General features: G+C 41.6%; 1 protein-coding gene across 6 annotated transcripts in view; it reads left to right on the top strand.

Moving 5' to 3' along the window:
• Nucleotides 1-23,242, top strand: part of LOC115146086 (fermitin family homolog 2) — an 84,669-nt gene that overhangs the window by 28,779 nt on the left and 32,648 nt on the right. For all 6 annotated transcript variants that reach the window (XM_065004175.1, XM_065004174.1, XM_065004178.1 and 3 more), the window contains exon 3: nt 12,132-12,365. In XM_065004175.1, the coding sequence (XP_064860247.1) occupies nt 12,132-12,365 (234 nt within the window). The remainder of the gene's footprint in view (nt 1-12,131; nt 12,366-23,242) is intronic.

The raw sequence follows: 23,242 nt of genomic DNA, 5'->3' as shown, positions 1-23,242 counted from the left end.
TTCGATTGACTGAACAGTCTGAATTTTGAGCTAGCCACACTGTTTTTCACAAACATTTTGCACAAACACAGTTCTTACAAAGTTAAGTCCTGAATATGACCAGTATATTTTTGGATGCAATGTTCAGACATTCACAGAAGTAGCAACAGCATACACAATCATCCAAACCAGAAATTGTAAGCTACGTTAGTCCTAGCCCTAACTGAGGAAATATTAACGTAACACAAGCGGTCATATTTAGAAACCACAATATGAATATGTTAATAGCAATTACTATTTGTAATTGCGTCACATGTGAGCTCAACATTGACCAAAATAATTTTGTAAAACACTTTCTAGAAATCGTAAGTAATCTGATTGTAGTTTGTGCGCACCGCCATTTTTGTTATTCGCGTCAAACAAAGATGGGAGGAGACCAGATGAGATTGGTCTGTTTGCAGTATGCATGTTGAAGGGGCTGTGTCGTCTATGATCATTCACTTCACCTAATTCACTACCGGAATTTTACCCGAAAAATGTGAACCATTCCTTCACCTCATAACATCTTTGGTCTGACAGATGTTTACATGACACCCAGAATGCCTTGTATAATGTCAACAAACATGGCATCACACTTAGCTGGCAAATAGCTTAGCATTAGCTCATTATAATCAGTACAACCTTTAAAGTATTTTACACACGTCATAGGTGTCCATTACAATCTTCAAAACATAAGTAAAGCTGTAAATACATTATGCTCCATACATACTCTATGCTATAGTAGCAACGACAACACAATATTTGATAGGAATGCACACATGTCCAAAGTTATTATTTGTAAGGAAAACAACCAGGAAGGCGATGCAAGCACCAACCAGAAAATTGGCCAATTCGTGCTGGACTTAAATGTCTGCATACTTGATTTGAGGAAACATTGATAAATGTTAAACTGTTAGAAAATACAACTTGCCTATAGATAATTAACAGGCAACACGTGTTTATTGTCCTGTTGTGTAACAATAACATTTTGGAACAGAGTGCATTCTGAAATAACGTGAATTAAAAACAACTTACGCTGGGGCGACATATGAAAAGATGAAGGAAAAACTCCAGGTAAAAGTACACTAACTAGTCCTTGGCCTATATCCTAATCTGACTTTGGTGCAGGTCATGTTGTTCTTCACATTACCGTCTCTGGTCAGCACCCACTATATCAAATCAAATCTAAGTTTATTTGCCACATGCAAAGGATACAGAAGGAATGCTACAGTGAAATGGTTACTTGCCTATTTGCATAGTAACAATATGAAAAAAATTGTCCCGATTTAAAAACATTGTATAATTATTAGATGACGCTTACCCAGACACACTTAATTTGAAAGATATGCTATAACCACCGCTAGCCACACCAAGCTAAGTGGATGGGTCACTGTTGTGTAGACATGTTAGCTACACATGTTCATGAAATACAATAGATGGCCGTAATCACCCCCAAACACACCTGGCTTTAGTTTAGACATGGAGCTAGCGAGCTAAACAATGAACCATATTCCCAACTCACACAGTAGCAATACAAACAGATTGTCATAGCTAGCCATCATGCATGAAATTCTGTAGTAGGAATCTGCACTTAGCTAAAGCTAAAAAACTAGGTTCAATGTTAGTTAGCTAAGATTAGGATATAACTAGCAAATCAAACGGCTTTGTGAGATATTAATAATATTACCAATCAGACACAACATTAGCTAGCAACCTAACGTTCGTTAGCTAACAGTACACTTTAACTTGCAGCGAATGACTTTTTGACAAAATTAGAAACTTGCAATGTCTGAAAATGTAGGTAAACTCATATACATGGTTGAATGCTTCACGGCAGGCCGGTGCCCTGTTTATTAACTAAGACGTCCTGTGTAGTTTCCATTTTGTTTGTACTGCTTGGCCCGTCGTGTGAAATCACTCCGGTTTACACTGACCGTGTTCAGAAAGCTGTCAATCACAACTTTGTCCCACTGAACTTTGTCGATAGCGCCTGATAAATTCATGGCAGCAATTTTCAGAGCAGTAGCAAGACTTTTGCCGTTCTCCATGGATAACGTTATGTCTTAGAAAAAACTGTGGTACTAAAGGGTTATCTACATGTACCAAGCAGCTCATGTTATAGCCTGAAGCATACATGGCAGACCAATCTGGACTCATCTCATCTCTTATCTCAGCGGGAAGGTTCCTGTCTTTTTCTGTGGCTAACCTAACTAGGCTTGTAATTTTGACAATTTTATTGATATTTACAGATACAGGTTTGTTATTAAAGCACAAGATCACATGTTCCAGCAGGCATTTCTGCCTCTTTTTAATTTATTTTTTACATTCAATTACCTCTCCTGTGAAAAAGTGAGGTGCGTCATATGCCTAGCTTCCTGAAATGGGACACAATTGGCAAACATGGGATAAGTTTACATTTACTTTTTATTTAAGGTTTTTTAACAAACTATAAGGGACTAACATTAGAATTTGGAGTTGATTCCAAGACTATACCCAAAACCCTTTAATACACAACTTGAAGCAACCACACATTTAGCCATAGAGCACGTTCTGATTGGCCGGAGAGGGGCCAAGCCTCCACCCACCCAGCAACTGCGCCAATAATTGTTCTTGTGAAAATAGCAACACACCCTCGAACCTATAGCACTACTGCCCAGTGCTTAAATTGACTGATTGTTGCGTTAGGCTTGTTAAAATAGAGACCTGAAAGGGACGGGCTTGGTTGGTTTATAAACTGTGTTAACCACGGCAATTCCATGGTCGTGATGGTGAATGAAAAGCACTGTTTGACAGCACTTACCAATTCAAATTACTCACATTAGTACGCAGACTACGCACTCACTGTACAGAAAGATGATCGATTGATATGCGCGCGCGCACACACACACCACCTTTCAGAACATGTGTCCACAGAGTTCATAAAACATTATTTCTACCACTCTACAACCTCTCTCCATCCCTCACCACTCTTCCCAAGGACTCGGGGTCTGCATTTAATACACCCAATTACTTAGCCCCCCCCATTACGTCAGACCTGGCAAGCAAGCAGGTAGCATTTTTATCTGAGAGATGTCATTGGCCCGCTCTCTTCCCTCTCTCTCCTCTTTACATATTGAATTACCAGGTTTTTATTGAGGCTGCTTGACGGATATTTATAGGACCAGCCCTCTCCCAAGCACAACGCAGTGATGTCATAAAATAATCATGAAAATGCTGGCCAATGGGGTTTGGCAATGGGCGGGGAGGTTGGGACAGAACCTCAGCAGCAGCACAGCCCTCTGGGAAGTGGAAAGAAACTGACTCCATCTGGCGAGGGAGAACGACTGCTGTATGTTGTATACATGTAGAGCCAAGGAGAACCGCTATAGCTACACATTGGACTGTGGTTAAGACCTACATTGCCCAATGCATAGTACTCTTGGTGCAAAAACACCAGAAATTGCTAGGTTGCATGAGGGAAATTCTGAGGATAGCTATGAAAATACACACGCGTCTATTTTCAATATCCCTTTCTCCCTCTTTCCTCAGTTCAGCCATAACCAGACTTCAGAAATATACTAGATAAGTTTGTTTGGGGCAATGAAGTTGTATGCCACACAGCGGAGGCATTAGAACATGCTGGTGACAACTAGACCCCACATATACACTCTCCTGAATAGAAAGCGTGTAATGTTTACAGTCAAGTGCCAAGATAACCCACATAGATAAACACTCCAAAGCAACAGCTTGACAAAACTCCCTTACCTGCACAACAGTCATCCATTCATCCAGACCAGTGGTTCCCAAACTTTTTATAGTCCCGTACGTACCCTTCCATAATTCAACCTCCAGCAGCGAACCCCCTCTAGCACCAGAGTCGGCGCACTCTCAAATGTTGTTTTTTGTGAGTTTTTGTGACAACCCGGCTCGTGTGGAGAGCGCTTATAGGACCAGAGCACAAATAATAATCAATAATTTTGCTATATCGCATTTGACATTGTCCGTAAGCTAGAATTCATTTCCACCCCAAAAAATCCTACAATGATATAAAGACTTGTGTGTTGTTAATGCAGACAGAGAAGAGCTCCAACTTCTTAATCATAGCCTCAATTTTGTCCTGCACATTGAATATAGTTGCGGAGAGTCCCTGAAATCCTAGATTCAGATCATTCAGGCGAGAAAAAACATCACCCAGATAGGCCCGTCGTGTGAGAAACTCATCATCATGCAAGCAGTCAGACAAGTGAAAATGATGGTCAGTAAAGAAAAATTTAAGCTCCTCTCTCAATTTAAAAGAAATGTGTCAATACTTTGATAACCAACTCACTTCTGTATGTTTGTAAAAGCGTTACATGGTTGCTCCCCATATCATTGCAAAGTGCAGAAAATACATGAGAGTTCAGGGGCCTTGCTTTAACAAAGCTAACCGATTTCACTATAGTGTCCAAAACGTATTTCAAGCTTTCAGGCATTCCTTTGGCAGAAAGAGCCTCTTGGTGTATGCTACAGTGCAACTGCTTGTAACGCGCTACCACTCCACTATGTCTCCCTGTCATGGCTTTTGCGGCAGCAGTACAGATACCAACACATCTTGACCATCAAAGTCCATTTGATGTCACAAAGCTGTCCAGTACTTAAAAGGGTGTCTTCCTTAATTGACACCCCATAAACGTAACGGACATATACCAGGATCTGTGCCAGGCCCGCCATGTCTGTTGACTCATCCAGCTGTAACGCATATAATTCACTGGCTTGTATGCGAAGCAGTAATTGACTCAAAACATCTCCTGTCATGCCACTGATGCATCGTGAAAGTGTTGTTGTTTGATGAAGGCCTTGTCTCTCTCGTTTTTTGGGCCTTTCCCCCCCAGCATTGTCCCAGCCATATCCACAGCAGCAGGAAGAATGAAGCCCTCCACAATAATATGGGGCTTGCCTGTCCTAGCCACTCGGTAGCTCACCATATAAGACGCTTGTAGCCCCTTCTAATTAATGTTATCTGTTGCTTTTATACATGTCTTACTACTCGAATGTCATCTTTATTCTCGCTCAAAAAACTCCCATGGCTTGTTTTTCAAATTGTCATGTTTCTAAATGTCTGCAGAAGAGTGAAGGTTTCCCGGTGAGAGTAACGGTTAATGTGATTGGATGTTACTTATTTGACTAGGCTTATCTGTATTTGACATTGTATTGTTATTTCACTGAACATTAGATGGTTTAATTGTATGTTTGGCAGTGAAACGAGGCTACTCAGGCGAGGAATAAAACCTCACCCAAATGTATAACCCTGTTTGAAAATAAAGAATTTCTGTGATGTTTATTTTTACAATTCAATCACTTTTATTTGTACCCCAATTTGGGAATACCTGACCCAGAACTATCACAATATTATCCTACACAATATTATAGTATATGAACCAGTTTACACTGAGATGCTGTTTTCTCTCTACTTTTGCCTCATCTTAATCTGAAATCACTAGACCTCAGCCAGTTTGGTTAGGTTTGCTAACAGTCAGTAGTTGGGTTCAGTGCACACTGTAAATTCACCCACATCACTCACCTGTAAGAGTGATTTTAAGGTTGTCAACAAAGCACAGTATGCCCACTACCTTGCCTGCGGTTGCCATGGCACCCAACTCTGGATTTGAAAGGCAGAAGCTGTGAAGAATGAATCAGAAGTAGGTTCTTGTTGAATGTGCCGATGTATGAGACTGCTTAGCCATAACCAGTTAGCTCGTGTCATACAGAACAAATATTTCCAGACTCTCCCTTGGTAGTTTGGATTGGAAATTATATTCGCTGATGGACTAGCCTACAAATCCTGAATATTAAGTAGATTATAGTGCACTTAAAGTATTCAGACAACTTGATTGGAATCCACCTATGGTAAATTCAATTGATTAGAAATTATTTGGAAAGGCACACACCTGTCTGTATAAGGTCCCACAGTTGACAGTGCATGTCAGAGCAAAAACCAAGCCATGAGGTCAAATTAATTGTCCATAGAAAAGACAGGATTGTGCCGAGGCACAGATCTGGGGAAGGGTAGCAAAAAATGTATGCAGCATTGAAGTTCCCCAAAAACACAGTGGCCTCCATCATTCTTACATGGAAGAAGTTTAGAACCACCAAGACTTCCTAGAGCTGGCCGACCGGTCAAACTGAGCAATCGGGGGAGGAGGGCCTTGGTCAGGATGGTGACTAAGAACCTGATGGTTACTCTTGACAGAGTTCATCTGTGGAGATGGTCTGATGAAACCAAGATTGATTTCATTGGCCTGAATGCCAAGCGTCAAGTCTGGAGGAAGCCTGGCACCATCCCTACGGTGAAGCATTGTGGTGGCAGCATCATGCTGTGGGGATGTTTTTCAGCAGTAGGGACTGGGAGACTAGTCAGAATCAAGGGAAAGATGAATGTCAAGTTAACCCTGTTTCTTGTCTGCATCAAAGTAAGCGGCCCTTATACCTAGCATCGAGCATGGTGGCTACACAGTGAAGAGGCGCAGAGAGAATGCCACCGAATTGCTTGTTCACAGCCTCTTGTAGAGAACATTTGAGAGTTTTAACCCCACGGTATGTGTCGGAAGTTTTGTTGAGCAGATTTTTCAATGCCATGACAGAGGGTATCACTTCTGCTGCAGACGCAGTTGAGCTTATTTCTCCAGTCAGTTGTTTGAATGGCGCTAGAAGTGTGTTCATGTTAACAAGTTTCAAACATGTTCTCAAATGCCATTAAAGTGGCAGCAGCGGTATGAGAACCAGCATATTCTTGAACATGCAATACAGCTGTCCTCGATAGGAAATCCTTGTCGACCCACTGCTGTCAGACTCTGCATGCTCATGGGGCTGACATCGCTGGTCCAAATGTCCGTCATGAAGCTAATAGCAGTGACGCTCATAGCAAGTAGCTCATGAATGTGCGTTTCAACAATATTGTGTAACTCCAGTAGGTCAACATCTGAAAAATAGTGCCTACTTCGTAGTCTATATCGGTGCTCGACCAGTCGGCGAAAGCCAACATCATCCACGACCGAGAGCGGTTGATTGTCAAGGGCAGTGAATTATCTTGGCTTTAATGGATTTTGCCTTTTGAGTTGTCTATCTGAAATGTTCTTACTCTTTCAAATGACTGCTGGACTTGAACTTGTTTAGTTGTTGGAAGTGTGCCCTTAGTATGTTTCTGCTTTTGTTCTGTGTAACGCTGTATTTTCCGTGGCATCATTACGTCATCTACCTACGTTATATAGGTATGCACTTCAGCTTAGACATCGGTTTTGCACATCGGCGTTAAACTAGACATCTGGCCGATGGCGATGTTGCCATTTTTAGCTAATATCGGCCGATTTTCAATATGCTTGCTTACTTAACCTGTTGCTTCTACTCGGGACGCTTGCGTCCCAACTAGAGCTCTGGAAATGCAAATGCGCTACGCTAAATGCTAATAGTATTAGTTAAAACTCAAAAGTTCATTAAAATACACATGCAGGGTATCGAATTAAAGCTACACTCGTTGTGAATCCAGGCAACAAGTCAGATTTTTAAAATGCTTTTCGGCGAAAGCATGAGAAGATATTATCTGATAGCATGCAACACCCCAAAAGACCCACAGGGGACGTAAACAAAATAATTGGCATTTCGGCGTTACACAAACCGCACAATAAAATAGAAAACATTCATTACCTTTCACCATCTTCTTTGTTGGCACTCCTAGATGTCCCATAAACACTATTTGGGTCTTTATTTCGATTAAATCGGTCCATATAAAGCCTAGATATCGTTATATGTAGACTGTGTGATAAACGAAAAAATAGTTTCAAAACGTAACGTCATTTTTTAAAATTCAAAAAGTCGACGATAAACTTTCACAAAACACTTCGAAATACGTTTGTAATGCAACTTTAGGTATTAGTAAACGTTAATAAGCGATAAAATTCATCAGGAGGCGATGTAAAGATCATTAGCTGTCCGTCTGGAAAAATGTCCGGCTAGAAACTCAACGAAAATATCCGGTCCTAGACCATAGGAGATACGGTGCCCTGCATGTGTTTGACCAAGAAAAAACTTGAAGGGAAATGACAAGACTCTAGACACCGTGTGGAAGCTGTAGGTACTGCAACCTCAGTCAATTAATCGTGGTTCACCTTTATCAATGGGTTCAAGTAGCGCATGGATATATTTTCCCATTTTGAGTGATCAGTTTTTCCTGTGCTTTTCGATGTAAATGCCGTTCTGGTAAAGCCACAGCAGTGACTTAACCAGTTTTATAAACGTCTGAGTGTTTTCTATCCACACAGACTAAGCAAATGCATATACTATATTCCTGGCATGAGTAGCAGGGCGCTGAAATGTTGCGCGATTTTTAACAGAATGTTCAAAAAAGTAGAGGGTCGACTTAAGAGGTTAATTATTTATTTATTTATTTATTCTAATTATAAGCACAGCCATGTGCACATGGTAGTAGGCTATAAGCGTGAATGTTCCATTAGCAGAAAACGCCATTAACAAATGCAATTATGCATATAACGCTTTTATTATAAAGGTGCATTTTTATGGTAAATTATCTTCCCCAACCTTGAAACTCACCGCTGCTTATGTATGCCAATTAGGCTTAATTTAATTTGAAGTTATTTGGCCACTAGTTGATACAAACCTTATTAAAACATATAGGCCTATGGGCTAGGCTACATGAGGTGTGATACAAACCTTATTAAAACATATAGGCCTATGGGCTAGGCTACATGAGGTGTGATACAAACCTGGATCATTATCACGCACCTGAATCAAAACAGGGCAGCGGGAAAAAATACATGTAATCTATGAACTTAGATAGCGAATGGAGGACTTTTCTCTGGTTCATTTTCATGCCAACCTGGTAGTCTATACTCATGTTGTAAATATAAGCAATGTGCTTAATATCAGGAAAGTTGAGAAATAAATATACTAGGCCCTGCCTATAGAAAGCTGATGGTATCCTCTTTTTATAAGTGGCCACCAGTCTGTTTTCTTAAGCAATTGCATAACCTATAGAAATGTTGCGCAACATGATCTCATGGGCTCTCATGGAGTGTTTGATTAGATGTTTGCATTGATGTCAAAGTGATTAGAGACAATAGAATGCTGAGTACCAGGCAGTTAGCAAGTTGGGTAGGCTACTACTGACCAGCAGCAGCATCGGAGCTTGGAGAAGCCTAATTACAGTGACTAAATGGTCACGTGGAATTTGACTGCCTTCATGACTTGTGACTGTCGGTGTGGTGGTAATACGGTCACCGCAACAGCTCTAAACGTAACAAAATGTGGAAAAAGTCTAGGTCTGAATACTTTCCAAATGCACTGTAAGTACTCTAAATGAGCATCATACAGATGACTCCCTTCAGGTAGTCATAATTATAATGGTAGCTTTCCTACACAGAGGCGTGCTCTAAAATAATGACCCTCCCAAAGTCTAGGCTATTCCCTCTAAACGGACAAAACCATGTTTCTAACCACAACCACCTTTTATTAATCGAAGAGGGATTAGAATGCCACAACACATCAGTGGGTCCCAACCTACTATATAGGGTCATACTGCTCTAAAACGGCAGAATTGAGTCATCTTAAGGGTCTGTGATGATGATGACTCAGTGATATTCTAGAAATAGAAATAACGTGGAGGTGTGGCCCCTGGAAAGACTGACTGGATCAATGTCATAGTCCACTAGAAACAGTGACTCAGTGCTTCACTCAATGCTTCCAGGAGAGAAGGGGGTGGGTGAAAGGAGGGGGAGAGGGGTGGGGGATGGGACACTACTCAGGAGAGTGTCTTTCTGGATGTGTGCCAGAGTGATTATGTCGTTGCTGTAGGGAACATCCGCTGATACGCCTGTTAATGTTGTCCGTGATTTTTTTCCAGCACAATCTCACTGGTTACGTCATGATTACTTGTCTTACACACACACACACACACACACACACACACACGTACGCTTAGTGGTATGACATCTGTTTGAATCTGCAAAAATCAGTAGATGCTTGAAGTGCTTGATCCCCGATATGTCTGCATCAGAAGTGTAAACCGTGCTATATTCACCATGTATCCCAGTGCCATCAGATATGATATCCATTCTTCCACTGCCAATATGTGGTTCTTAAGGAACAGTACAGGCTGTCCATCTTTCACCTGTGAGTGGTAGCATGAAAACATATTTTCTCTGCTCCTGGGCTCTAAGGTATTAGAGGTTCAAAGGGAAAACAGCCTCAGAAAGCAGGTCATCACAATACTGCATTTGGAATAGAAAGCAAAGTAATCTCTTAACCAGCTGCTTTCAGTTCCCTCAAATCCCTGGGCTTTTCACGTTCTCTATGAAGACAGCGCTCAAAGGGGACACACACTTATATCCCTTCATACTATTACTTTTTTCCACTAACTTTTTTTTCTCTTCCTTATATTTGAAAGCTATTGCCGGCATGAAAGCCAAAACTTTTATTTCCCCCAAACGACCTAGTAATATTTTCGTTAACGTTCTGCCTACGGCTTAGTATGGAAGGTAGGAGCAATGCTGAGGCGACATTGGCAAGCATTATGCTCTTAAACTCTTGATGGTTGTTAGGCAGCGCCAGTTAACCATCCTCCTGCCAGTTCTAAATGTTGCAAGCACTTCACATAGCCCACCACTAAGCATGTGTCCTTACCCACACCTGGATGGATCCATAAAGAATTACTGTGGGAATACAGATCAGTGAATGGCAATTGAAGGCATGTATTCAATTGTTGCTTACTGAAACTCCCAAAGTCAACCAATCCTTGTAATATATGTAAAGCAATGGCCTACCTGTGTGTGTGGTCAACTAGAGGATGATTTCAGCACTGTTTTGATTGGGACAGCGCCATCACACTGCTTTGAGGCAATTGTGGGGACTCGTCTTGATAAATCAATAAATGTCAGATTTTTGTTGTTTGGATATTGGTTAGGCTACAATTATGTTGGGGAAATGTTAGTTGAGGTGAGAGCTGCCCATGGTCATCTTGTCTAGTGGGCTCAAACATTTTCCCATGTTATTTAGTTTAACAAGTAGATTATTTTGCTTTTCACTCAGTCGTTTAGTAGCCTAGACCTACTCCCAACCAAAAGCATGTGACTTAACTGACTGGTCTGATAATCAATCAATGTGATTTTGTTAAACTGAATCTGTCTTTATAGGCTATTTGGTTAATTGGTTTCTGACTGGGAAAATAAGTGGAGGTGAGGTGGTATAGCTCATCGATCACTGATCAGAAACATTTAGCATGCAATAATGTAGCCTAAATCAAGTGTACTGTAGGCCTATTGATTTCATTTGGATGGCGCAGCAATGACTGCACAGGCCCTGAACAGGTCTAATTAAACTCAAAATATGCTATTTTATTATTTTGAAAATGTTCTGTATTATGTTTCTTAGGACATGCATAAATGAATTAATACATTTATTTTTGATGGTGTATATTCTCAATGGATTTATTCAAATTCATAAATCCTATGTGAAAGCAGTATTACAGAAAAACACACACACCCAGGTCCAATGTCATTGTTTTGAACCCGTCAAACAGTCTACTGGGAGGTGAGGGGTTTTGGGTGGCATGTCTCTGGCATTACTGGGATCACTGTGTGACTCTGGAACAAAGAGGGCGTTTTGAACCTGATATCCCCACAGTGTCACGTAAACAGCAGGCTTCTTTCACACTCTTCTCCTCCCTTTTGAGTTCCCTCTTGAAAGAATCCAGGAGCCTTCTCTCTCTCAACCTCACCCACCTGGTCCTAAACGTGTTCCATCAATCTGTCAGAGTGACACAGAGGTTTCTCCTTTCATTTGCATGGTCTTGATTTGTATCATAATTCAATGAATGAGGACTGTTGGCTTTAGCGTCATCGGTTTATGATAAATCTAGTAGTTTGGCCATAGGCAGGACATAAAACGGTCATTGCAGTGACATGAATGAATTCCATGTACAGTTTTGTGTTACTCAACTCTTTTGATAGTTATGAAACAGACAACTAAACTGACATCCATTTTGTTTCTGGTCACTGACATCCAGTTTATTTTTGTTCTGGCCACTGTATCAAACTCATAAATGTAGTGATGGTTACTGACAAACTAATACTCTCTCCTCCCATCAGATGTGAAGAAGGACTGGTCGGACCACGCCCTGTGGTGGGAGAAGAAGAAGACGTGGCTGCTGAAGACCCACTGGACCCTGGACAAGTATGGTATACAGGCAGACGCCCGGCTCCTCTTCACCCCCCAGCACAAGCTGCTGCGCCTGCAGCTGCCCAACATGAAGCACATGAAGGTCAAGGTCAACTTCTCCGACCGCGTCTTCAAGGCCGTGTCCGACATCTGCAAGACTTTCAGTAAGTCAGATGTTTTGTCAACTCTAACTATAATGCACCTATCCTACCAAAGGGTCCTGTATAGTCTACAGTGTATACTCTTTCTATAAGGTTGGTTGAGCATGATGGTACCTCCTTTCGTCCACTCTAACCTTGCCATAACACTCTTGCTATTTTTTAGATGAACTACCGGAAGTGTTCTCTACCTCCAATCTAGTCTGCTGCTCTTTTTCCCTTTCAGCCTTTTGTTGTGTTTATCCAACAGAGCCTGAGATATCAGCTCTCACTTCACCACCACTTCTGACAGGTGACTGTTCAGGCACCTTGACTCTGCTAGACCTGTCCTTGGAATAGCGCTGTCTGTTGACTAAACAGGATTGAGACAGGTTTAGCAGAGTTTATCAATCTAGCACAGCGCTATCACACACACACACACATTACCGTGTCCAGATTTAGCCCTTGAGGCCCTGCCCCCTGACGAGCACTGAGGTCAGACACCCTTCTATTGATCCCTGGCCCTGTCAGAGTTCAGAGGAAAACACCAGTCTCATTTTATTTGATTTATTAGGATCCCCGGCTATACTTCCTGGGGTCCAAACGGGGAACAAAACACAACAAATACATAATATACAGTGCCTTCAGAAAGTATTCACACCCTTAAGGCTTTTATGTTGTTACAGCCTGAATTTAAAATGGATTACATAATGTCAGTGGAATTATGTTTTTCTAAAGGTTTACAAATTAATAAAAGCTGACATGTCTTGAGTCAATAAGTATTCAACCCCTTTTGTAATGACAATCCTAAATAAGTTCAGTAACAATGTGCTTAACAAGTCGCATAGTAAGTTGGATGGACTCACACCGTGTGCCTGATTTTGTTTAACATGATCCCTTTGAGCATGGTGAAGTTATTAATTACACTTTGGATGGTGTATCAATACACCCAGTCTTTACAAACATACAGGCATCCTTCCTAACTCAGTTGCCTGAGATGAAGAAAACTGCTCAGGGATTTCACCATGAGGCCAATGTTGACTTTAAAGCAGTTAGTTTAATGGCTGTGATAGGAGAACTGAGGATGGATCAACAACAATGTAGTTACTCCACAATACTAACCTAAATGACAAAGGGAAAATGAAGCCTGTATAGAATAAAACATATTCTTTGGCAGCTGTAATCGCTGCCAAAGGTGCTTCTACAAAGTATTGATTCAGGGGTGTGTATACTTATGTAAAAAAAGATTTATTTCATTTTCAATACATTTGCACAAATTTCTAAAAACAAGTTTTCACTTTGTCATTATGGGATATTGTGTGTAGAAAAAAATAGGTTTAATCAGTTTTGAATTCAGGCTGTAACACAATGTGGAATAAGTCAAAGGGTATGAATATTTTCTGAAGGCACTGTATGTAATATAATATACATAACACTATATAATCTTCTGTTTCTGCCTCACGCTTCAGAAACAGGAGATGGCCAAGGCTTGTGCAATGCCACTTACCTACATAATACAGTGCAAATTACAATACAAAATAAATAAAAATAGCAGTCTCTTCAGTCCCTGTTGTGCGGTAAGGTGTTCTTTATCTATTTTTTAAAATCTGGTTTTATTACTAGCTTGAGTTGTGTCAGAGTTCCATGTAGTTTCCCCAGCCTCTGTTCTGGACCTGGGGACTGTGAAGAGACCTCTGATTGCATGTCTTGTGTGGTACCGATGAGTGTCTGAACTGTGTACCAATGCCCTCCTGACCCTGTAACATGGATCTCTGTCACCCCTCCATGTTTGCTCCAACCAGAGCCCTCTGTCGCCACTGAAGATTGCAGCTGCAGGAGGGGAAACGCTTTTTATATGAAACATTCATCAGGCACTTTCAAGGACATCTGTTGGTCTTTTTTTCTTTTTTTTTTAACCCTGGCCCATGTCATGTCTCAGGAGTTATGGCTACTCTACTCTTATGGTTGGCTCTACTAGGTAACACTGGAACTTTGTTTCTTATTTAGCTAAACGGGATATTTTATTTAGAAAGGCGAAAAGAGGCCCACAATGAACTAGTATGAGTTTATTTTCTTTGAAATGAGAGTGGAAAAATAACATTTTTGATGTAGTATTAAATAAACTGAATGTGCTGGATGACTGTTGTTATTCAGAGAGAGGTGACTAACTAAATGAACAGGCTAGTAGCAGGCTCCTCTCCTCTATGCTGCTCAGTCCTTGTTAGGAATGTGTCTACCTCTGCGGTAATAAATCTATTTTAGTTTTGGAGAAATTCAGGACAAATTGCTCTTGGCTGACTTGGCGCGTGCCGAAGTGTCATACAATGACTTACGGTGGCTGGGAAGGAACACGCAGTGCATCTCTCTCTGCCTCTCTCATACTTACCTCACCCTTTCCTCGTTGCCTTTTAGAAGGAGAATTTATAGAGAAATTCTAGAACATTGAAGTTTTCAATCATGTCCTTCATACATGTTCACAATGACCTAGTCTCTTCTGGAACTACCGTGCCTATAGAAAGTCTACACGCCCCTTGAATTTCTTCATCTTATTTGATTTATTTCTTAAAGATTTAATGAAAAATAAACACCAGTATACCTTGATTAAATAAGTATTCACCCCCCCCCCCCCCTTGATCAATACCTTTGGCAGCCATTACAGCTGTGAGTCTTCTTGGGTAAGTCTGAGCCTGCCAGAAAGGGTTCCTTTGCCATTTTTTTTTGTTTTGCAGTATTACTTTAGTGCCTTGTTGCATGTTTTGGAATATTTTTGTTCTTCTTTTCACTCTCAATATTGTAGTCACTACAATGTTGTTGATCCATCTTCAGTTTTCTCCCTTCACAGCCATTGAACTCTGTAGCCGTTCTAAAATCATCAATGGCCTCAGTGACGTTCCTCAGCAGTTTCCTTCCTGTCAGTTCAGAAATACGATTGAATCTTTGACGTCTTGATTGATTGGTATATACACAGAACAAAAATATAAACTCTACATATAAAGTGTATGTTTCATGAGCAGAAATAAAAGATCCCAGAAATGTTCCAAACACACAAAAAGCTTAGTTCTCTCAAGTTTGTGCACCAATTCATTTACATCCCTGTTAGTGAGCATTTCTCCTTTACCAAGATAATCCATCCATCTGACTGGTGTGGCATATCAAGAAGCTGATTAAACAGCATTATCATTACAAACAGGTGCACCTTGTGCTGGGGACAATAAAAGGCCACTCTAAAATGTGTGGTTTTGTCACACAAGACAATGGCACAGATGTCTGATGTTTTGATGGAGTGTGCAATTGGCATGCTGACTGCAGGAATGTCCATCAGAGCTGTTCATTTTTGAGCCGCCTTGAACATCGTTTTAGAGAATTTGGCAGTACCTCCAACCGGCCTCACAACCGCAGACCACGTGTATGGAGTTCTGTGGGCGACCCTTTTGCTGATGTCAAAGTTGTCAACGGAGTGCCCCATGGTGGCACAATTACTTTTTATCAATGGCAATTTGAACGCACAGAGATACCATGAACAAGATCCTGAGGCCCATTGTCGTGCCATTCAGCCATTCATCCACCGCCATCACCTCATGTTTCAGCATGATAATGCACGGCCCATGTCACAAGGATCTGTACACAATTCCTGGAAGCAGAAAATGTCCCAGTTCTTCCATGTCCTGCATTCTCACCAGAAATGTTACTCATTGAGCACGTTTGGGATGCTTTGGATCAACGTGTACGACAGCGTGTTCCAGTTTCCGCCAATATCCAGCAACTTCACACAGCCATTGAAGAGGAGTGGGACAACCATAGGCCACAATCAACAGCCTGATCAACTCTATGCGAAGGAGTTGTTGTGTTGCATGAGGCAAATGGTGGTCACACCAGATACGGACCGGCTTTCTGATCCACGCCTGTAACTTATTTTTTAAAGATATCTGTGACCAACAGATGCATATCTGTATTCCCAGTCGTGAAATCCATAGAATAGGACCTTATCATTCTTTGGTTCAATTGACAGATTTCCTTCTATGAACGCATTTCTATTTTTGTTCAATGTACACCCTCCACAGCATAATTAACTTAAACATGCTGAAAGGTATATTCAATGTCTGGTAACAATAATAAATCTACCAATCACTGCAATTCTTTGAGGTATTTAAAAAAAAAAAAAGCTTCCTGGTCTTTGTAGCTGAATCTGCGCTTGACATTCAATACTTGCTTTGGGGACCTTAAAGATGTACAGTGGCAAGAGAAAGTATGTGAACCCTTTGGAAATTCCTGGATTTCTGCAGAAATTTGTCATAAAATTTGATCTGATCTTCATCTAGGTCACAATAATGGACAGGATCTCCTTTAAACTAATAACAAAAAACATTTGTTTTCATGTATTTATTGAACACACCGTGTAAACATTCACAGTGCAGGGTGGGAAAAGTATGTGAACCCTTGGATTTAATAACTGGTTGATCCTCCTTTGGCAGCAATAACCTCCACCAAACGTTTTCTGTAGTTGCGGACCAGACCTGCACGATGGTCAGGAGGAATGTTGGATCATTCCTCTTTACAAAACTGTTTCAGTTCAGCAATTTTCTTGGGATGTCTGGTGTGAACTGCTCTTGAGGTCATGCCACAGCATCTCAATCAGGTTGAGGTCAGGACTCTGACTGGGCCACTCCAGAATATCTAATTTATTCTGTTGAAGCCTTTCTGTTGATTTACTTCTGTCATTGTCCTGTTGCATCACCCAACTTCTGTTGCACTTCAATGGGAATTCATTTTTCTGTCGATAATAGCAAGCTGTCCAGGCCCTGAGGCAGCAAAGCAGCACCAAACTATGATGCTCCTCCACCATTCTTTAGTTGTTGGGATGAGGTTTTGATGTTGGTGTGCTATGCCTTTTTTTCACCACACATTGTGTTGTGTGTTCTTTCCAAACAGTATCGCTGTGGAATATCCAGGTGCACACTTTGCAAACTTCAGACATTCAGCAATGTTTTTTTTCTGGACATCAGTGGCGTCTTCTGTGGTGTCCTCCCACGATCACCATTCTTGTTTAGTGTTTTATGTATCGTAGACTCGTCAACAAAGATGTTAGCATGTTCCAGAGATTTCTGTAAGTCTTTAGCTGACACTAGGATTCTTCTTAACCTCATTGAACTTTCTGCGCTGTGCTCTTGCAGTCATCTTTGCAGGACGGCCACTCCTAGGGAGAGTAGCAACAGTGCTGAAATTTTTCCATTTTATAGACTATTTGTCTTATCGTGGACTGATGAACAGCAAGGCTTTTAGAGATACTTTTGTAACCCTTTCCAGCTTTATGCAAGTCAAGAATTCTTAATGTTAGGTCTTCTGAGATCTCTTTTGTTAGATGCATGGTTCACATCAGGCAATGCTTCTTGTGAATAGCAAAGGCAGCTCTAACCAACATCTCGTCTCATTGATTGTACTCCAGGTTAGCTGACTCCAATTCGTTTTTGGATAAGTCATTAGCCTAGGGGTTCACATACTGTTTCCAACCTACACTGTGAATGTTAAAATTCTGTATTCAGTATAGACAAGAAAAATACAATTTGTGTGTTAATATTTTTAAGCACACTGTTTGTCTATTGTGACTTAGATGAAGATCAGATCAAATTTGATTATCAATTTATGCAGTTATGCAGGTAATTTCAAAGGGTTCACATACTTTTTCTTGCAACTGTATGTATGGGGAACAGAGGAAGGGTAGTCCTTAAAAAAATGTCAACCCCTATTATTTCACACAGTAAGGCCATATAATGTATTTGATTTGTTGTTAAGCCAAATTTGACTTCTGAACTCATTTAGACTTGCCTAAACAAAGGTGATGAATACTAATCCTATTTCATTTGTATTAATTTGTAAAAGTGTGTGTAGAACCTTTAACATGATGGAGTATTTTGTGTAGATCAATGGCAAGAAATTACAATTAAATCCATTTCAATCCCACTTTCTAACACAACTAAATGAGAAACGTTGAAGGTAGTGTGGACTTTCTATAGGTAGTTTCATTTGTAATTATCTGGGTGACTTTCAGTTTGTGTGACTGACCATAGAGCTGCACAGCATAGGGAATGAGATGGGGAATAAGCAGGGCCATGAAGAGAAGACTGGAGGCCTGTCCAACTGGCTCAAACTGCAGACAGAAAGAGCTCACTAACATCACATTCTCTCTCTCGCTTTCTATTTGACTTTCCCCTACACTCTCTCTCCCCTCCCTCCCTACGTACCATTAACCAGATGTGTAACAGAGCTGGGGTCTCTCTAGCCATGTGAATCACACATACATTTAGTGTGGGCGATCAATCTAATTATTACTGCAGTGCTGCTGTTCTCCCATGTCCACAGCAGCTGGCTAGAGCCCCCCCACACACACACACACACAGTCCATCTGGGGCAGTGCAGTGGGACCCAGAATACAATAGCAAAATGTCAGAATTCCCCTTCACTCCAGCGTTGAACTGTCCTACTATCATCGCATTTCTGGCAGCTCTGTGTTCCTGGACAATGATGTGTGTTTGGCTTGTCTGTCAGTGAGGGGGAGACATTTCCTTGGTTTCGATCGCTTTGATAATGAAATGCCATGTTTATCCTTCACACTCAGAGCCAATCTAGTAAATGTTTTTTCTTGATTCTTTAAAGCTTGTATTGTGTTAGGGCAGTAGTACCAGCCCATACAGCCCAGGAGGGCAGGCCTGGGACAGATGTGTGAAACTGATCTATAGTGGGCGACTGACTAAGTGTCAACCATGACATTGTTGTGCAGCGATCCGGAACACCCTCACCACCACGTTCTTTTTCCTTCTCCGGCCTACAAAGCCTGGACTCCGACCAGCTGGCAGCTTGCGTCTCGTCTGTCTCCTCATATGAGAAAGGGTGTGATCCCAGAGCGCGCCAAGAAAACGTTGGGGCGCGGCCCTGCCACCCTGTCTGTCTGCAGAAGGAAAACCAATGTGGGTGGTACATTGGGGTGGGGAAAGTGGACTACCTTCGTCTTCTGGAGTCTAGGTTTTGTCTGGTGTTTTTTGTTGTTGATGTAATCTTATGAATGGGATTAGTCTGTCCTCTTCAATAAGATATTTGTTTCCCTCTTGATGTTTTTAATTTACAGCTGAGGTGTTGCACACAGACAGTGCTGCTTATAGGGCCCTATAAAGCCTCATCAATTCCACCAAGGGAGACCGCCAGGAAATGTTGGCCGTCACTTATGACTTGTGCAGGACTGTGGGACCTGACCTGGCAGTCAGGTCTTAGAGGAAGATTGGCCTCTAGCCTCTACCAGGTGTGATCAATGAGGCGTTCTAGAGAAGCAGTCTGTTCTGGCCAATCAGGCGATCCAGAGGACCAGTTAGTGCTAATGTCAGTTTTGCTGCTTCACTGGCCTGCCTGATTTTATAGAGACTGCTGCTGAGAGTGACACTGTCCTGTTACTGTGTTATTGGTCAGCCCTGCCCTGAAGTTAACCTATAAGGAAGATGGGGAGATGTGGCGAGATGAATAGAAGGAGTAACAGATGGCTAGAAGGGGAGAGCAATGGATAGGGGGAGAGAGTGATGGATAGATGCGGAAGAGATGGTTTGTGGGGTGCAAGAGATGGATGAAGGCACTGACAGATGGCTAGATAGGAGGGGGACAGACGGAAATGGAGTGAGGTATAGAGAGAAATGGATGGATAGAGATTGAGAGAAGTGGGACTTGTGGTCAGTTCCCAGGCTTTGTTCTGTTCTCCATGGTCAGTGTAGTTAGTGTTCGATGTATCAACAGTTTTTTTACTGCGGTCCAGTATATTTGTGGACAATCACACTGACCTGGTTCCAGAGTGGCGAGGCTTGGTTTTTGATATGTCAATGTGGTTTGACCACAGTTTCATTTTCTACTCCACAAGTAACATGTTAGCCAGAAGAGAAATATTTTAACATTGTATTTGCCCATACACAACTCCTGCCCCTAGTTATAATGCAGAAAGGGCCTATGTCGCTCTGGAGAAGTGTGTCTGCTAAATGACTAAAATGTAAATGGTTCTGTGTGGTGGGTCTCACTCCCATGGCAATGAATCATGTCTTACTCTTACAATTGTACTGCGGGGCTGGCAGTCAGTCAGTCTGTCCGTCCACCTGGCTATGAGCCTGGATCATGTCAAAAGGATTTGAATGAAGCTGCTTCTTATGTTATGGGCATCATGTTCTGTAATTAACATCAACCACTTGTAGACCTTTGCTTTGATTCTGCATGAACCTGATTGGGTAGAAGCATTGCACTTACCCACAGATCTAGAATCAGGTCGCGCGGCCCAAATCCTATTCCGTCAACAAAACACCTGCTGTTTCTGGATAGTATGACAGTGTTACTTCATCCTGCACCCTGTCCTCTTTCTCTCGCTACTCCTTCTAATTATTGGCAGGCTACATCAGGGGCCTGCATTCCTGATGTTACTACCCCGCTCTCTGCTCTTCTCCCACTTTCATGTGACTGATGAAAAGAAGGGCTCTGTCCATTCTTTCTTCAGCCCATCTCTTGCAGTTGCTGGGGTTGGAGGTAGCAATTCTAACTTTGATATTTGAAATGGCCATGTAAAATGGTATTTTGCTCATAGATTTTAGTCTGTGGATAACAACAGCTCTTGACACTTGGTGCAACTACCGTAGACACTCGCTCCACCTCTGTGCTCAGGCCAGGCAGCATGCCTGCACTTACATGGCTGTATAAGGGCACAGGGCTTGTGCTGTGCAAGAGCGATGAAGGAGGAGAGATGAAGGGAGTGAGGGAGAGCGAGCTACCATCTGGTTGTTCTTAAACCCTGGAATGCTTTTTGCTTTAGTAACACAAACTAAACAAGAAATTCTCACCAAGCCAAGAAGTTCTCTCTCGCTATTCTTCTGTGGCTCTCGCTCTCTTTTTCTCTCTCGCAGTCTTTCGCTTTCTCTCTCCCGCCGTTCTTTTCTTTCTGTTCTGTCTCTCACACATTGTCCTCCCTAGCTATGGAGGGAGTGAAGGTTGTAGGGCATGAGGGATTTAAATAGATTTTAAAAGGCAAAGCAAGAAGCATAGATAAAAGACAGCACAGACATTTACCCCAGCTGTGCTTTTAAAATCTAGATGGTGCACATCTATCTTTTCCAGACACATTCTGGCATATTCAGCCAGCTCCTCCGAACCGTTCCAAAAACGTCCTGAACACTGGAGATGAATGTTGACTGATGGTTCCCTGGCCTCTCCAGCTAACACAGAGGGGAGTGTCGCGAGAGGAGAGGAGTAGAGAGCAGAGGCGTGGAGAGCGGGAGGAAAGAGGGATGTTGAGGGGGTTGGTGCAGCTCTGTTTGAGTCATTAAATCAGCACTGCAGTATGTCTGTCAGAGGAGACGTTAAACAAACGCCCAAGCATAGTTTCATTCCATCTACACACGCACACAACCTGAATTTTAAAATGGATTCGATTGAGATTTTTGTTGTCACTGGCCTAAACACAATAGCGCATAATGTTAAAGTTGGATTGTTTTTTTCAAATAAACTGAAATATAAGTAAGTATTCAAACCCATTGTTATGGCAAACCTAAAGGTCAGGTGTAAAAATGTGCACAACTACAACTAACGACTCTCAAATACAATTATCTGTAAGCTCCCTAAGTCAAGCAGTGAATTTCAAGCACAGATTCAACCACAAAGACCAGGGACGTTTTCCAATGCCTCACAAAGGGCACTTATTTGTAGATGGGTAATAAAAAGCTGACATTGAATATCCCTTTTTGAGCATGGTGAAGTTATGAATTACACTTTGAACATTGTATCAATACACCCAGTCACTACAAAGCTACAGGTGTCCTTCCTAACTCAGTAGCCGGAGAGGAAGGAAACCGCTCTGGAATTTCACCATGAGGCCAATGGTGACTTTAAAACAGTTACTGAGTTTGTGATAGGAGGAAACTGAGGATGGATCAACATTGTAGTTTCTCCACAATTCTAACCTAATTGACAAAGGTAAAAGAAGGAAGCCTGTACATAATACAAATATCCTAAAACATGCATCCTGTTTGCAACAAGGCACTAAAGTAATACTGCAAAAAGATGTCCTGAATACAAAGTGTTATGTTTGGGGCAAATCCAATACAATATATTACTGAGTACCACTCTCCATATTCTCAAGCACAGTGGTGGCTGCATCATGTTATGGGAATGCTTGTAATTGTTAAGGACTGGGGGAGTTTTTCAGGATAAAAAACAACTGAATGGAGCTAAGCACAGGCAAAATCCTAGAGGAAAACCTGGATGTCTGCTTTCCACCACACACTGGGAGATGAATTCTCCTTTCAGCAGGACAATAACCTAAAACACAAGGCCAGATCTACACTGAAGTTGCTTACCAAGAAGACAGTGAATGTTCCTGAGGGGCCGAGTTATAGTTTTGATGTAAATCTACTTGAAAACTATAGCAGGACCTGAAAATGGTTGTCTAGCAATGATCAACAACCAATTTGACAGAGCTTGAAGAATTTTGAAAAGAATAATGGGCAAATGTTGCACAATCCAGGTGTGCAAAGCTTTTAGAGACTTACCCAGAAAGACTCACCGCTGTAATTGCTGACACAGGTGCTTCTACAAGGTATTGACTCGGGTGTGAATACTTCTGTAAATTAGATTTCTGTATTTCATTTTCAATACATTTGTAAACTCTACATTTTGTTGTCATTATGGGGTATTATGTGTAGATTGGTGAGAAAATAATCATTTAAATCCATTTTGAATTGAGTGTACCACATCAAAATGTGGAATATGTCCAGGGGCATGAATACTTTCTGAAGACACACACGCTCAAACTGAACTGCAATGTGACTGTTTACTTCATCCTTTGCTTGCCAGCCAGTCTGATATAGATACACACTCACACAAGCTCTGTGCTG

This window comes from Oncorhynchus nerka, linkage group LG18 (assembly GCF_034236695.1).
Source record: "Oncorhynchus nerka isolate Pitt River linkage group LG18, Oner_Uvic_2.0, whole genome shotgun sequence".
In the NCBI taxonomy this organism is placed as follows: domain Eukaryota; kingdom Metazoa; phylum Chordata; class Actinopteri; order Salmoniformes; family Salmonidae; genus Oncorhynchus; species Oncorhynchus nerka.
Note: the sequence above shows the minus strand (reverse complement) of the source record. Positions and strands in the feature narration are given on the sequence as shown.